Source organism: Salvia splendens, chromosome 13 (assembly GCF_004379255.2).
Source record: "Salvia splendens isolate huo1 chromosome 13, SspV2, whole genome shotgun sequence".
In the NCBI taxonomy this organism is placed as follows: domain Eukaryota; kingdom Viridiplantae; phylum Streptophyta; class Magnoliopsida; order Lamiales; family Lamiaceae; genus Salvia; species Salvia splendens.
The window spans coordinates 32,683,120-32,696,168 of NC_056044.1; the positions used below are offsets into that span (position 1 = coordinate 32,683,120).

The following is a 13,049-nucleotide window of genomic DNA, read 5'->3' on the forward strand; positions in this document are numbered from 1 at the left end:
TTTGCTGGATGAATTTAATTTAATGATTTTATATACTCCTATGAGTCCTATCAATCAAAACGACGAGTGTAACAGGTGAATCAATAGTGATGGTGATATCATTAAATTCATCCAGCAAATATCAAATTTATGACATCTAACCATTCATGCAATATTAAAAAGTGGAGTATAATTTATATCTTGTTAATAATTTTATATTTTCAAGATAAAATAATTAACTAATAGAGAATATGGTTAATGTCACCATCCCTCTAAACTTGTAGGAATCAAAGTGTTCGATTTGTCAAAGAAAAATTAACGTGTGAATTTGATTCATGGATGTTGTCTGTTGAAAGGATGATCTATACCTTGGCTCATGTCAATTTTCTCAACTCCCAAAACGTGGAGTGCTTTGTCTAATGAATCACATTTGAAACTGTCAATCCTCTAAAGGATCAAGAAATTATCCCCTAAATAGAATGTTTGTTGAACAAATAATACTACTAGCTTGTGGAGTTCCAACTTACTTTTCTATAGCGAACGAGATTGGCTGAAAACGAAAAGATGTGTACTGCATATTTGTTTTGCAGATATGATAGGAAATAACCATAGAAGTAATCACGAATAATCACATGAATTATTTACCTAGGTTGATACACATATATAGTCTTTCGTTTGTTTTTGTTGCTTCTACAATGAAGCGTTCCGAAGTAATAACAGAAGTAATCACTGATATAAATCATGAATGGACTCACAACTTATTTAATCAGAGTTCAATACAATGTATATTTACGTTTAAAGGCGATGTCAAACTAGAGATCTCGCTATATCACAATTTTTTATATAATAAGAAGCAAACAAATATATTAGACAAAAGCATTAAACTTTAATCTAGTGGCTAGTGCTGTGGACTAATTCACTTGCCTTCAGGTTTCATAGTCCATATTTCAACACAATATTATTTTGCTCGAAAAATTTCTGAGCTTTTTTTGTAGAGGAAAATTAGGATTCTCCTATTTCATGTATCATGTTGTATTTTATTTCAACTACGTATGTATTGTGTATCCGTTTATCAAAAATCAGGTTGGCTGTTGCTATTTCTATTCGAAGAAAACAGATTTCGAAGTCAAATAACTATCAACTAATAAGGTTGCACCATTCTCTCCAACCAATTAAAAATATATAATAAAATGAGATCATACATACCATTTATACCAACATATGTCGACAGTCCAATTCTGAATTATGTGATAGCATTAATTTTGTTTAAAAAAAATTAATTTAACCAAATTTGGGGCAACATATATATGTAACTCATGATGTAAAGCAATGAGACTTGACTACAGTATACTACTAGTATTTAACATATATGCCTTTACTTTAAAATATTTTACGGTATTAATTAATTAACAGAGTAATAAATATTGAAATTATCACCTGGGGTGGGGTACCATATAGTTTTGGAAAACTTTATTCCAAAAATATGATATATATATTTAAAAATTAAATTTATTTTTTCTAAACTTTGTTAATCATATAGTATTACAAATAATAATGATAAATGCTTAGTATTTTACAATAAATATTAGTGGACACCATGGGACATAGCAAATGGTGAAGCTGTGAATATATTGTATGCTAATAAAATATACACTTTTAAATGGTTTTCGTGTTTAGCTTAGTTAGGCTGCTGATTATTTACCTATACTTTAATTACGTAATTAGGTTTCTATTTCACGTCTAACTCCACCAACATAACTTGTATTTTAAGAAACCAATTTCACTTTTTCATCTATTTTCTTCCTTCATTACTTTCTCTTATAATAGTCCAAGATACCTCCTATCAAAATATAATTAAAATATTAGTATATTTTCATGTTTGCGTGAATTTTGGTTACGACATAGATTTTCCGATTTACCAAAATTGATCGATTTGGTTAGAAAATTGAATAGAAACAAAAGCCTCAGGAGACCAAAAAGGTTAGAGTGGTTGATACTAATTGATCTTATTGTATAGAAACATCAATAATTCTAACTACATTTTCACAAACAATGTCTTTCCAAACAACCTTTTTTCTCGTATAATTTACTCTATATTTTTGAGCAGACAGCAAGAATGATTCTTCGACATGTGTGTCGTTGTCTAGTTAAGGATGTTCGTCTCCATGAATAAACGCATAAATACCTCATCAATGTTCTCTCATGGATGATCCTTCGACATAGTATGTTTCGTTGTCGAATTAAGGGTGTTTGCCACCATGAATAAACGCTTGTTGTTCATCAATGTTCTCTCATGTATGATCCTTCGACATATAGGCCGTTGTCTATGTAAGGGTGTTCGTCTCCAACGCTTAGTTGTGTCATCATCGTCTTCAATGATTGATTATAATAGTAGAGGTAATTCTTAGATCATAAATTCCCAAAAACTTGCAGTAAATAAGTAGGAAATAATACAAAAAAAAAAACAAAATCTCAGTTACTAGACAACAGATCCAAGGAAAACCCAAAACAAATTTTTATTGCAAATGGAAGCAAAACAATCCACTTGTTCAATAATAGTAGCATGATCTTCATATTAAAGAACTTTTAAGTAATTCTGGGCCTTCCGAAACGAGGCGAAAGGATGAACTGAAACAAGATTTTACTCAATAAATGCTTCCTGCTAGCTTTGGAATGGGCAGCAACATCATAACCCAGAAATGGTTCACCTTCTGTCCATCAACATTGCATCTCTCTCCTCTTTAAGTCGTTCCACAATTTTGCGCGACTGGGGATTGAAGAACCGGTCCTTGATAAGCTTTCTTTCTTCTGCTTGAATCTCCTTGACAGCACTTGGGTAGGGGTTTGGAGGCAGTCTCTTTCCCTGAAGCTTTGAGATTTGCTTCAGCCGAGCGTAGGCCTGCTTTCTGGCATTTCTTTCAGCCCGATACTCGGTCTAACACAACAGTAAACATTAACTTTTCAATTGCCACATAAAATGAGACATCATAATTTAGGCTAGCATTTTGAGAGGGGAAGTAATTTACGTACATCAGCAACAGCCATGGCATCAATCTCATCAACTCCCTGCTCCTTCAATTCAAGCACTCTCCAAGCAAATTCACGAGCTGCAGGAGGATCAAAGCTAGAAACCCTGTTGAAATAAAATGCATGTGGATAATCAATAACCACACAAGGGCAAACTTAATATACTAGCTTGGAACAAGAAAGGTGATTTGTTTACAATTTCTATACATTTTTCAAAATCTTGTAAAAAATTTCCCCCCTAAATAAGACTTATTGGAGAGGAGAGATCTGATGAAACAATTTAAAAGCAGCATTAAGAAAGATAAAAGACGTAGCAAGCTGAATAAGTGTTATGCAGCGACGCCATTATAGGAGTAAGGCTGTTATTCATATGGCATCTAAGAGCAAAATCTCAATGCACTTAGCTCTCAGCTATCAGTTTTTGAAGATAAGAAAAAGGTCAAAACCTAGCAAGCTGAATAAACATCCTCATTATCTTTCATAACACTGTTTCCACTCTGGAATATAACATTTTTTTCTCATCCATACACAAATTCTAAATTTACTTACATTAACAAAACTGGAACTATCTCAATGACCACCTTTCTAGTTGGCTAATAAAACTCAACAGGCGGTCAAAGATGTTTCACTAAAATCACAAAATCCCTATAATTTACTTTTTCTCATAAAAATAGTGTCACTCCATTTGGAATATTAACAACCTTATCAACCTCTCCTTTCTAAATCATTCTTGACATATAAGATCCAAGACGTCTCACTTAGCTATTCATTGACTAGTGTGTGCACAAATCTACACTTGTAAACGAACCACATGGGTGCTAGTTCACATAAAAATCAACCTAATAAACAGCAAAATGAAATATCAACCTAACTTAATTCACCATAACCCACAAACTCAAATTACTAAGCTGCACAAGCAATGCCAACAAAATATTTCTTAGTCCAAACCAATCTCAACTAAACCATTTACTTGATTGGATCTTCGAATTTCGAATCCGGATGCTTCTGGTAGAACTTGTTCACGTAAGTATCCTCGGGGAGGGTTATTTGCCTAAGCTTGTTCTGTGCGCGAGGAAACGTAGCAGGTGGCGCCCTAAAGTCACAAAATTATAAGGCAAAATGTATCACATATTTGAAAATTTTCAACCATATGCAAAGAGAACAAACAAACACACCACAAGAGAAAACTTACTTTTCCATGGACCTAAGCCAAACAGGCTCCGTTTTAGCAAACCCTTTAACGAGTTTACGAGTTTTTGACAACAAATCTCCTTTCATAAACGACATTGTTTCCGACTTCAATCTGTCAATAACAAATTGATTAGAATTGTGTTGTATAAAAACGGTAAAAGAGGAGCAAAATGGCGACCTAAGTAAAAAATCAAGGCCTTGAATTCAACCAAAACACATAAACAAAGCAAATTCAAAATAAAAAGAGCAACAAAAATTAAATCTGTGTGCACTAGTTTAGCATATCAATTTCTTAAAAAAATCAGCTATACGACCAATACGTCTCTTTTCCTGTGTGATGAAGATAAACAAAACTGCAGCTTAATTTGGCTATAACAACCAATTGATCGATCATTCCAACACTACCATCACACATTTATCACTCATATCACCAAAATCAGAACTTACTGTCTAAAACGGTAGCGGTAGAAACTGAAATGGCAGCAGTGGACGGCGGCACTGACACCACGGCGGCGGCGGCGGTACTAGGATTTCCTGAATCGATTTAATTTGGAAATGAACGTGAAATCCCCAAAAGTTCAAGTTCTCAATCGACCTGCTTCCAAAAATTCCATTGTTTTTTCATAGTTGGGCCCGGCCCAACTCAAGCCCGTCTTCAGTATAAAATGACCCATTTTCATGCTTATTAGTATTCGGCCCATTTTCGTTAGCCCATCAAATGATGTTTCCTTTGTTGTGTTTCAGTTTCCATCACTTCCATCTCTCTAATTCTCTGCAAATTATTTTCACTTCATAGCACCATTCGCCGCCGTGGATGGCGGCCGCCGCCACGTCAGACACTTTACCGGAGGCATTAGACGACTCACTGCTGGCCAGCAGGCGTAGTTATTGGATTATTATTTTTAATTTTTATTTTTATGGGTGGTTGCTTTTTCGTCAGAAATTCTCCTTTGTTTCTGAAGTTTGGAGTTTGCGGTACATTGAAATTCCGTAGAAGTTGCACAGCTGTAAACTACAGCAACATCTTCCGCAATTTTTACAGCCGCGTCTCTGCTGTGGAAGACTGTGATTATTCCAGCAGCTCAGAGAGTGAAATTAATGTTTTAGCGGTGAAATCTGGTGAGTGTCGAAGCACTGGCCTGTATTTTGCTGTTGCTAGAGTTCTCAAGACATTGAATGTGAGGATTGCGAGAGATGTTTGCTTTTCTGCGACTGTGGAGAAGTATGGCTTTGATCAATCGTTCTCAGCTTTTAATATGTTGATGCATATATATGCGCGTGCTGAGATGGAAACGGAGGTTTATGCATTGCTTAGGAAGATTGTGTATTATTGTCAAAAGGCTGAGCTCAATTTGTTTGGTGTGTCGCATGCTTTATTGTGTTGTGATAGTGATGAAGAAGGATTGAATTTTGTTTTAAATGTGCTTGTGAAGTTTTTTGCTTTGAATCTGTTGTTTGAGAATGCGTTGGCTGCGGTGGCACAGGCTAGGAAGCTTGGCATTCGGCCTAGCATCCAATCGTTCAATTTATTGCTGAAACACTTAGGGGAAGCCAATGAGAGGGAATCTGTGAGGACTTTGTTCAGGGAAATGAAGAGTTGTGGACCATTTCCTGATGTACAGACCTATGAAGTCGTGATGAGTTTTTACTGCAGAATGCCTCGTGGAACGGATGGAGTATATATTGAAAAAGCGAGTAGCTTTATGAAGGAAATGGAGATAGTCGGAATTAGTCCTTCTGTTGTAACATATGGTACATTCGTTCTTGGGCTGTGTAGAGTTGGTGCTCTTGAGGTTGCTTGGTGCTATATCCGAGGGTTGAAATGTAACGGTCATCCATGTGACTGTTACTGCTATACTGTAGTTATTCATGGGTTTGTGAAAATAGGTGAACTAGATAAGGCTATGCAGGTTTTTCGTGAAATGAAGAGTTCTGGAATTGCAGGAAATGTATATAGCTATAGTATCCTGATTGAGGGTTTCTGCAGATACGGAAATGTAGAGATAGGTCTTAGCTTGCTCGAGGAAATGGAGAGATGTAATATTAAACCCCCCATTATCACCTATAGCTCGGTTTTAAAAGGACTCTCGAGGAATGGCTTCATGGAGATTGCTCTGAATTTGTTCAAGAAGATAGGGGCATCTGGATGTGAATATGACACTCGTGCTTACAACATTTTGATTGCTGGATTTTCTGAGCAGGGTGATATGGAATCTGCAAATAGACTTATAGAGGATATGATGGATAATAATTTGGCTCCTGATTATTTCAGCTATGAGAGTATGATCGTAGGTTTTTGTAAAATCGGTTCCTGCAATAAGGCCTTGAACTTTCTTGATATCATGGTAGAAGCTGGTTTCTTGCCCCGCCCTTACTTGTTCAATCGTATTGTACACGAATACTGCAGTAAAGGGCAGGTCGAGCAAGCCTTGGAATTGATCGATAAAATGACAATCCTGGGCGTTTCTCCTAATGTGTTTACCTATTCTGCAGTTGTTAACAGGCTGTGCAAAGAGCACAAGTTGAGGAAGGCATTAGAGGTTATTCCTGTAATGCTTAAATCCAACCAACCCCCTAACGATGTAATTTATAGCATCCTCATTGACGGCCTTGCTAAGCAGGCGAGCCCGGGGAAGGCCTTAGTGTTGTATACAAGAATGTTGAAGGTTGGGATTTGTCCTGATGTGATCACATTAACCATTCTGATTAATGTGTTAGGCTATGCAGGAAGAGTGGGAGAGGCATATAAGTTATTCAGAGAAATGAACTCTGAGGGCATAGATCTCGATAACTATGTGTATACCTCAATGATAGCTGCATTTTGTCGGAATGGAGATATGACGAAGGCATGGAATCTGTTCCAGGAGATGACGAGGGAGGGTGCCTCACCTTCTGTTGTTACATACACATGCCTAATTGATGGATTTCTCAAGATTAGACGCACGGATATAGCTGACATGCTTATAAATGAAATGAATCGGAAGACGATCTGCCATGATTTGGTATTCTACCGGGTCCTGCTCCGTGAGTGCCAAACGCTTCGAAATGTTGACAGAGCGCAGCATCTATTCGTTGAAATGAAAAATAGGGGAATAATAACAGATTAAATACCTCTAGCACACTAGGACTCTAAATAGGAGCATGCTTGATTCCATTGTGTCGTAACGTTACTACTACCTGTGGTTTTCACACTGCAAATGTCAGTTTCATCTCATCTTCTAATCTAGCTCAGATAGCTGTGTTTTCAATATGTTTACTTGTTTAATGTATTTCTTGCAGTGCTGAATATATTGTTATTGGCGTCAACCGACTTTCAATGGTTTGTTCTGCCCTGCTGAGCTCAGTGGACACAAGGAGAGTGATCAAGAGCTCCAAATGAAGTGAAGTGCCGCCAAAAACCTGCAGATGTCGCTGCACTAGCTATGCAATATGGCCTATGATAGAGTACGGAGACAAAGTAGTTTATGCTCTCTTCCTTATATGGCCAAGCATGGGAAGGCATTAGTAGAGCATTCTTATTATATGCTTCATGTGTGAACTACTTTTGTGCAAGTATTGATCAAAGTATCTGTATGCGGTTGATTAGAAATTCTCCCTGGAAATCGATGAGGAAACTGATTTCTCAAGGAACGTGATATTGGCTCAAAATATGCCTTTCTATTGCTGTTTTAACGAAGAGTGGTTTCGATCTTTGCAGCCTTGCAAGAGTGCCGCTTGGATATACTATGGTGAAACGCCGGTACATCACTGCAGCTGGAGGAAGATTTTACATATAAAGCATTGATGTGACAGGAAGCTAGATTCTTGAGATGCATCTTCTCCAGCATAAGGTAAAAATAATGTCATACTATTAAGTTTAATTTTTCTGCATGTATGTCTATAATTCTATTAGATGTACATATTGAACATTTTATTGAAAATTAGCCCCTGCTTTTCTTTCCTCGAGTTTTCAACTCTATTTCTTGATCTTATGCAGATTCTGGAGTTTAATCTCTCATCTGTTCTAAGCTTCGTCTTTTGGTTGTGCCCACAGGCCACAAAATTGCTACATCTCGGACGGATTGGTTTTCTTCTAACTGAACATCGTTATTTTTTTTGAAGTTATAGAGAAAACGAGCAAATGAACTTTGATTTTTATGCATTTGTGAAATTGAAAATTTCAATAATATTTTTTGGAATCAAACTAAATAGTAGTACTATATAAAACAAAACAAACAATGCTAAAAGTAGCGGTGGTGCTCACCTATATAACACCGATACGCCACCCTGTTGCCGTATCACGTATCGGATACGTATCCGATACCGATACGCAACGGATACACCGTCGATACGTATCCTGGGCGTATCCGCGAGCTGGGCCGTATTGGGCCGGGAAACCTCAGATTCGATACGTATCCTTCGGCGTATCCGCGAGCTGGGCCGTATTGGGCCTTCATCCTCCTCTATCTGCAAAGATCTGAGGTTCTCCTCTTCGAAATCAACGTCCATCTCTGTCGAAGAACTTCGCAACTTTCAATTTACGAACTTCAATCCGATTTGGGAACAAAATTGACAGTTAATCGGATATGAAGAAGAAGAAGAAGAAGAAGAAGAAGAAAGGGGAGGCGCCGCTATTGCCTCAACTAGGGATTGAAGAAAATTGGAAATGGGAGAATGAATTGGGCAAGAAGTAGTCACGATGGAAAAGGAGTATATTTGGGGCTCATTTTTTGGGCCAATTTATTACTCCATTAACTTTGTCTAATTTTGTAACTATAAATAAATATTTTGATCAATATTATTGGTAATATGGATAAGTATAACCAAAAAATCGATGTGGTGTAATCGACCATAAAAGAAATTGACTTTAGCTTTTAATATTTTGTAATTTTATTATTTTTATTTGTATAATAACATTAGAATATCTATTTTGTAATTTATTATGCACTATTATTATTTATTAAAAAAATAGTTAAAACGTATCCGCGTATCGGGTTGTTTGGGAAAGAGCCGTATCCGCGTATCCGTATCCTTCGGATACTGATACGCGTATCCGTATCCGTGCCGCATAGGTGCTCACATAAGGAGCTCACTTAAGGTATGCATATCATTTTCAATATGTACGAGAAATGATACGTTACATGTCTTATATGAGCTCCTTAAGTGAGCATCGCTCTCGTTCAAAACACGTTTAGCATGATTTATTTTATTTTATATACTATATGTATATATATTGTACACTAATAATAATGCAACTAAGGAAAAGCCCAAAAGTAAAATGGTGATGCAGGTAATAAAAGAATCGTGTGCCACGTAAGCAGATTATTGGAGAATTTCATTAGATAAGTTTCAAGGATAATGCATGTCCACAGCCACATTCTCCACCACTACTCAATTTCAACATTATATCACTTCTACTGGAGTATATCATATTCTTACATAATTTAAGCTCCCCATTGAAATTTGCAAGTTGATCAGTCTCATATATTCTTTCCACCACCAATTTTCATATCGAAGAAATGACTGCTTATGGTGCTTTTCTTTCTCTCAGGAATACAATATTCAATATTCTCAATTGTTCTTGTTTTAGCCTTGTCGGTCGCTCTCGAGAAATCATACAAGTCATGGCCAACAAGTTGTGGCCTTGGCAAAATATTCTGGAAAGATTGGACAGGACGAAGCCAAGCCGTAACAGGAAGAATGTGAATGCTTTGGATGGAAAAATCAAAGAGGCAATTCGGAAATTTGAAGACTCATTGGAGTCTCTTCTCATTCAACAAATTCCTTCTCAACTCGAAACTCTTCCAGAGAGAGTCCCCGTTGATCTGCAGAGTCTTCAAAACGAAGTTCATTCATTTATCCAGGAGCTCGAAGATATGAAGAAAGACTACATCTACCTAGTGAAGAATATACCTCAAGACCAACCTATTTCCTCGTCAATTGGTTTCCTTGGAACCAATTCTAAGATGATTGGATTATCCGACCAATTCCAACTACTCGAAACCGATCTCATGATAGAAATTCATAACCGGATTCGTTTCCATGGGCTTATTGGAATGGCAGGCGTTGGGAAGACAACTCTTGCTATGAAAATTTATCAAGATCCAGACATTCAGAGCAAGTGTGAGTGTCGCGCGTGGGTGACTGTAGGCCGAGTACCTCAGCCGATCAGTCAAATTTTGCAAGGCATTCTTGCTCAACTGTGTGGAATTACTCAAGGAGATGAAGAAATAGACTTCAGTTTGAGAGCAAGATTGCGTGGCAAGAATTGCCTCATTGTGTTGGATGATGTCTGGGACAAAAAAGCAGAGAATACAATGTACTGGTTCTTCGAATACATCAGAAATGAATGTATTTGTCTTGTCTACCGGCCGACATCCAAAATTGATGAATGCTTATATTCATCCTTGGGATAAGGTGCGGTTTTTGAATGAAGAAGAAAGCATGGAACTACTATGCCATAAGGTGTTTGGTGATGCGATTTGTCCTCCTCAACTTCACAAAGTTGCCGCCAAAATTGCCAAGCATTGTGAAGGTCTCCCTCTCATGATTGTCACTGTTGCTAGCATCATTTCGATATCTGAGCATAATAGAGACCCAACCTACTGGAATGAAGTAGCAGAAAGAAGAAATTCAGCCTTCAAGGATGCATATAATCAAATATCAAAGGTACTTTTTCCGAGTTACGACTACTTACCTCAAAACCTAAAAATCATATTTTTGTTTATGGGAGTTTTCCCTCGAGATTACCACACTCCCCTTTCCAAGATCATCATTATGCTCAAGGCTGAGGGGTTGCTTTCCTGGTATGAACCGGGATGTATATATCTGAAAGAGCTAGCTTACCACTACAGCCTTGTTTTACGCATCTTGAAGAGCACTGATAAATCTCTTCCAGAGAGTCAAGTTACGGAGTTTAAAACTTGCTGGCTTCATTCTTCATGGCGGCACGTGTGTAGAGAAGAAGCTAGTAAGAACAAGTTTTATCACGTCTTAAATAAGTTAACTGATGCCGAAGAAGAAGTTCTAAAAGGTCAGCGTGGCTTATGTCTCGAAAATAATGTTTTATTTGGCATTAAAGACTTTTGTGACTTGTTGAGATTGAACTGTGCATCCTTTGCACGTTCTCTCCTTTTCTATGGTCCTTACCACCAATATCCAATCCATATAGATGTTGGTTTTAGGTTGCTAAGGGAAATAGATGCTCTTACACAACGTTTTTATACTTTTCCAATAGAAATTCTGACCCTAGTCCAACTGAAGTTCCTTGCTTTAACTTGCAATGGAGAAGTCCCTTCCACCATATCTAAACTTTTCAACCTTCGAGTTTTGATTATCCATCCACATATGATAATAAGATGCCGTGGAGCTCCATCATATGTACCAATACAGGTGTGGGACATGAAAGAGTTAGAGCATATCGAGATATTGGGAAAAAGCCTTGTAGCTCCATCTCATGTTGTTTCGTTGAAAAAGCTCTCAACTCTGCTAGGGGTGAATGCTAGTATTTGTACTATCTTCAAACTCTCCCAAAGACTTCCTAAAATAAAGAAATTAGGAATACAGATTGAGTTCAAGCCTTATGAGGATCACAATGATCTTTTGAATTGCTTTGATTGCATTTCAACACTTGAAAGCTTAGAGACTCTAAAACTAAGTATCACAAATCCAGTCATCAAGAATGGTGATGTTTTCCTAGTGACTCTAAGGTCATTGAAGCTGCCAGTTAATATGAAAAAGCTACATTTGAGTGGTATGGGTTTTCCATGGGAATACATGAATGACATTGCTTCTTTGCCATATCTTGGAGCTCTCAAATTGCGATCCTACGCCTTTCAGGGTTCACATTGGAATATAGATGATTATCATTTTCCGTGTCTTAAGTTTCTTCTAATTGAAGAAAGTGATTTGGTGCAATGGGAATCAAGATACAAAAGCTTCCCCGAGCTTAAAAACCTAAGCATGAAACATTGCTATAAACTTGAAACTATCCGCATACCTTATCTCTTTAACCACGGTATCGCAGAGATTGAATTAGAGGACTGCAATCCTTTGGCTTTGACTTGGGCCACCCAATTACAACCAGGCTATACTGGTAGGCTTCATGTTACTACCTCTTCTACTTTTTATGAGAAACCGACAACTTTCAAATGTATAAGGTTAGTCCTCCAATTGCAAATCAAATCATGTCTTAGTCTTAATATATAATAGTAATAAGTGTTTAAGGTTGATATAACTTCCAAATATTTATGTATCCAATTTCAGGCACGGAGCTGTACACCAGAGCATTTATGGTGAATATACGGATGTTGATGAGGAGAATGAGGAAGAGAGTGATGATGAATATACGGATGATCATGAGGAGAATGAGGAAGAGAATGATGACGAATATATGTATGATCATGAGGATACAGAGGTGAGCGCCAACGTCAAGGAGCATGTGAGTTCGTAGGGTTATTTTTAACTTGTACTTAGTCAAGTAGTAAAAGAATCGTTGATCCTCCTTTATAAAAAAAACCTAAAAACACCCACCATAAACTTAACTGGTTATCAATTTTTAGTTATAGTAAGATTTAAAAATTCATCTTAGCATATTTATGGAGTTAATTCCCAATCAAAAGTTACTTATAAGTTTTGTATCTAAAAATTCAAAAGTTATCAAATTTTAATCATAGTAGGATTTGAATAATCATTGGGATATATTTATGGAGTTAATATTCCAATTAATCCCGGAAGTGAATGGCAGTATAATATAATAAGAATATGAGATATCACTCTCTTTCTTATATGGTATATTAATAATTCTATTTCATAATTTTGAAATTTTGGTAGAGGGATTTGGAATTATAGAGAGGCTATTGTCAATTTAAAAG

General features: G+C 36.8%; 3 protein-coding genes across 5 annotated transcripts; 2 read left to right on the top strand and 1 right to left on the bottom strand.

The window, feature by feature from the left end:
• Positions 1 to 2,470: 2,470 nt before the first annotated feature.
• On the bottom strand, positions 2,471 to 4,774 carry LOC121760245. The gene is made up of 5 exons (XM_042155891.1): positions 4,645 to 4,774; positions 4,199 to 4,309; positions 3,977 to 4,099; positions 3,010 to 3,112; positions 2,471 to 2,914 (listed from the first exon to the last, which is right to left on the bottom strand). Exons 2-5 carry the CDS (start codon positions 4,291 to 4,293, stop codon positions 2,684 to 2,686), a joined length of 552 nt encoding a protein of 183 aa, XP_042011825.1. The 5' UTR covers positions 4,294 to 4,309; positions 4,645 to 4,774; the 3' UTR covers positions 2,471 to 2,683.
• A 163-nt stretch (positions 4,775 to 4,937) lies between these two features.
• Positions 4,938 to 9,864, top strand: LOC121761661 (putative pentatricopeptide repeat-containing protein At5g59900). 3 transcript variants are annotated; one of them, XM_042157297.1, is made up of 4 exons: positions 4,938 to 7,396; positions 7,477 to 8,027; positions 8,174 to 8,261; positions 9,728 to 9,864. In XM_042157297.1, exon 1 carries the CDS (start codon positions 5,115 to 5,117, stop codon positions 7,302 to 7,304), a length of 2,190 nt encoding a protein of 729 aa, XP_042013231.1. In that variant the 5' UTR covers positions 4,938 to 5,114; the 3' UTR covers positions 7,305 to 7,396; positions 7,477 to 8,027; positions 8,174 to 8,261; positions 9,728 to 9,864. The 3 variants fall into 3 exon arrangements, with proteins under 3 accessions (XP_042013231.1, XP_042013232.1, XP_042013230.1); XM_042157298.1 differs by lacking the exon at positions 9,728 to 9,864 and having other exon boundaries at positions 7,477 to 7,641; positions 7,895 to 8,027; positions 8,174 to 9,112; XM_042157296.1 differs by lacking the exon at positions 9,728 to 9,864 and having other exon boundaries at positions 8,174 to 9,112.
• A 597-nt stretch (positions 9,865 to 10,461) lies between these two features.
• Positions 10,462 to 12,772, top strand: LOC121761662 (putative late blight resistance protein homolog R1A-10). The gene is made up of 2 exons (XM_042157299.1): positions 10,462 to 12,335; positions 12,442 to 12,772. The coding sequence occupies exons 1-2, from the start codon at positions 10,462 to 10,464 to the stop codon at positions 12,626 to 12,628; spliced, it is 2,061 nt and encodes a 686-aa protein (XP_042013233.1). The 3' UTR covers positions 12,629 to 12,772.
• The last annotated feature ends 277 nt before the right edge of the window (positions 12,773 to 13,049 follow it).